Raw genomic sequence first — 3,833 nt, forward strand, 5'->3', positions numbered from 1 at the left:
CATCAAATCGGCTTCATATTATCTAATCCATTGCATCTATGATACCGACGTGATCTATTACAACTATAATACCAATAATGATATTGTTAATTTAATCAATGAATACACCGATATCATTAACGGTATCATAATTGAAATAGATTTTTAAAAAATTCTGACATAAGGTAGAAATCCTGGATAATACGAATCAAATGGTTCAACTAGAGAGACAATATGCAACATTTCATCAAATCTGCTTCATATTATCTAATCTATTGCATCTATGATACCGACGTGGTCTATTACAACTATAATATAATGCATGGTATTGTTAATCAATGAATACACCGATATCATTAACGGTATTATAATTTAAATAGATTTTTTTTAAAAATTCAGGCATAAGGTAAAAAAACCTTGATAATATGAAGAAAATGATTCAACTAGAGAGACATTACGCAGAGTTTCATGAAATCGGTTTCATATTTTCTGATGTATTGCATCTATGATACCGATGTGATCTAATACAACTATAATATCATTCATTATATTGTTAATCAGTGAACGCACCGATTAACGATATCATTAACGATATTATAACTGAAATGAATTTTTTAAATTCAGGCTTAAGGTAAAAAAAAAAAAAAACCTTGAGAAAATGAATAAAATGATTGATCTAGCAAGAGAACATAGAACGTTTCATTTAATCAGCTCCTTATTATGATTTGCCGTTTAACAATATTATTAATAATGATGCGAAACGTTTTGTTTTGAGGTTTTTGTTCATTAAGCTTAAAAGCTTTGATCTTTTGGAAGGGTCATTTCTTTTTTTTCGCAAAAATTAGGTTGATTCTTAATAACTCTTTGACTTATTATTTCAAACAAGATGCAGGAAAGGACAAATTGAAGATAAAAGAAAAAAAACCTTAACGAGTTAAAAATAATTCTGTTCATTCAGATGCAAAATGTCTTGATAATTGAGCCCTCAATATGTTAAGCCTAAGGGCTTAACCACGATTGATTGATGAGATTGAAATTAACAATTTTGGATTCTTCTGATGACAATATCTTAAGTGACCTGTTGAATAGTCATCCATTCTTGGAATGTCTTGATCAAATCTAACAAGAAAAGAAGAGAATATTAGAAGGTAACATCATTTGAACTAAATAATTACACACGTGTTTTTAAGCCTGCTGTTTTTTTATTGTCTTTCGCCTTTTTCTTTTTCAGTAATTTACTTTCATGTGATGTATTTTATGTTTCTTATCTTTATAGTTTCTTGCCTTCATCAAGTTATTTATAATTTTATCAGGTAAAAAAAAACTTATTTCCTCAAAACTACGTGAAGGAATGGTTAACCATAATAAATTTCAGAATCCTCAGCTAATGATTAAGCGAGATAGTTTTATTTATGAGATTGTTAAGTGATATTGTCATGCTTATTTAAAAATAAAAGTTAAAAATAAATTAATATAAATACATTAATGATCATCCTCAAGATATATTATCTCAGAAAATAGTGGATATCCAAGAATGTTACGAAAGCGCAAAAGCAGTAATACATGCTGAATACTGCTAAATCTTCTGATTTTGACGAGAGATTTTCATAGTTAAAGTATAATATATATATANTTAGTAGTTCAAACGAATGTACCCCTGTTGAATTACCAACAAAAGGAAGTTTATGATACTTTAATGAAGGCAATCGATAATGAATATGGTGGTTTATATTTCCTAGATGCCCCTGGTGGAACTGGCAAGACATTCCTCATGTCATTAGTTTTAGCAACTGTTCGGGCGAGATCTAACATAGCGGTTGCAGTTGCTTCTTCTGGAATAGCAGCCACATTGTTAGAAGGATGCCGTACGGCTCATTCAGCATTCAAATTACCGTTAAATCTTCAAACTATTGAAGAACCAACGTGTAATATTGCAAAACACTCAGCAATGGCCAAAGTTTTAGCGGTATCGAAAATCATCATCTGGGACGAATGCACAATGGCGCATAAACGTGCATTAGAAGCACTTAACCGAACATTAAAAGATTTACGCAATGACTCGAGATGTTTTGGAGGAGCAATGATTTTACTTTCTGGCGATTTCCGCCAAATACTGCCAGTAATTCCAAGATCTACGGCTGCCGACGAAATAAACGCTTGCCTCAAATCGTCAAATCTATGGCGCCATGTGAAGAAACTGCAACTGACAACAAACATGAGAGTTACATTGCTTAATGATACATCTGCTGAAGATTTCTCGGAGCAATTGCTGACTATCGGTAATGGTCAAGTACCTGTCGATGAATCGAGCGGATTAATATCATTTCCAAATAATTTCTGTAATTTTGTCTCATCAAAAGACGAACTTATCAACAATGTATTTCCAGAAATTATTTCTAACTACAAAAATTATGAATGGATAAGTGAGCGAGCAATTTTAGCGGCTAAGAATAAAGATGTAGATGACCTAAACTACATAATTCAAAATAAGATCATTGGAACAATGCATTCATTCAAATCTATTGACTGCGTCACAAATGAAGATGAAGCCACCAACTATCCAATTGAATTTTTAAACTCTTTGGACGTGCCTGGCTTACCACCGCACAATTTACGCCTAAAGGTTGGCTCCGTAGTAATCATGCTTCGAAACATAAACCAACCAAAACTGTGCAACGGTACGCGTTTGGTGGTTAGAAAATTGATGAACAATGTAATTTACGCTACGATAATGATAGGAAAATTCAAAGGTGAGGAAGTTCTCATTCCGAGGATACCGATGATCCCAACCGATATGCCGTTTGAATTTAAAAGACTTCAATTTCCGATACGTCTTGCATTTGCCATGACCATCAACAAATCACAAGGCCAATCCTTAAAAGTTTGTGGTTTAAATCTAGAACATTCATGTTTTTCCCATGGTCAATTATACGTGGCATGTTCACGGGTCGGAAGACCATCTGCGTTGTTTGTTTTTGCGCCTGATAATAAAACAAAAAATGTCGTGTATCACAAGGTACTTAAATGAAGAGCAACCTATGTACTAAAATACAGAAATAATTATGAATGATTGATGTAGAAATTTAATTTTTTTTGTATTTTTTCCAATAAAAAAAAAATCTGCTTATTTATTGACATTAAGGCGGAACAAAGTTCGCCGGGTCAGCTAGTATATATATATATATATATATATATATTTTAAAAAGAATATTAAGAGTTTTTTGGGAAGTTAAAATAGTTCTAGCTTAGAATTGTAAATTCAATTGTTCAATTGTTACTTTGCTATCACTATAAAGAAGCTTAATCAGTAAAAATGTAATAAACGGCAACAATGGCAAATATTTCTAACTCGAAGTCATCTTTAGACTTAAAATGCAAGCGCACTGTCTATCTAATGGCAATTGGGCCAATTCTAACTGCGCCGCCATTAACACTCTAAGTGATCATTTAAAAAATAAACTCTCTATGGCAGAAGGGTAAGAAGACTCGTCGGCGCCCCTAAATGCATTAGCAATAATAGTATAAAAAGGGACCTTAAAATTGATGACATCAACGTCTATATAAAAAATTTAAACCAAAATTTCTACGATGAAGCAAAAACCAGTACCACCAGCAATTTTAACTCACTCCTAGATATTGAATTAATTGACGACAACACTAAATTTAGCCCAATCACTGCATTTTTTCTTAAGGATATGATGTTGCCCTAGCACACGAAATACACTCTCGATTTTTGGTGCTAAGCAACCCCTCTTCCCCCCATCTCCATTCCACCTCACTATTCCTCATCATCGATTTATTACTACAGATGAATCGGTTAATGCCGCTTCGCGGCAGAGCACCGAGATTTATAT

The 3,833-nt window shown here is 32.8% G+C and overlaps 1 protein-coding gene across 1 annotated transcript; it reads left to right on the forward strand.

Annotated features, from left to right (window-relative positions):
* Positions 1-1,675: 1,675 nt before the first annotated feature.
* On the forward strand, positions 1,676-3,007 carry LOC122269513 (ATP-dependent DNA helicase pif1). Its single transcript, XM_043043095.2, has one exon. The coding sequence runs from the start codon at positions 1,676-1,678 to the stop codon at positions 3,005-3,007; it is 1,332 nt and encodes a 443-aa protein (XP_042899029.1).
* The last annotated feature ends 826 nt before the right edge of the window (positions 3,008-3,833 follow it).

The sequence above is a fragment of the Parasteatoda tepidariorum genome, chromosome X2 (assembly GCF_043381705.1).
Source record: "Parasteatoda tepidariorum isolate YZ-2023 chromosome X2, CAS_Ptep_4.0, whole genome shotgun sequence".
Lineage (NCBI taxonomy): Eukaryota > Metazoa > Arthropoda > Arachnida > Araneae > Theridiidae > Parasteatoda > Parasteatoda tepidariorum.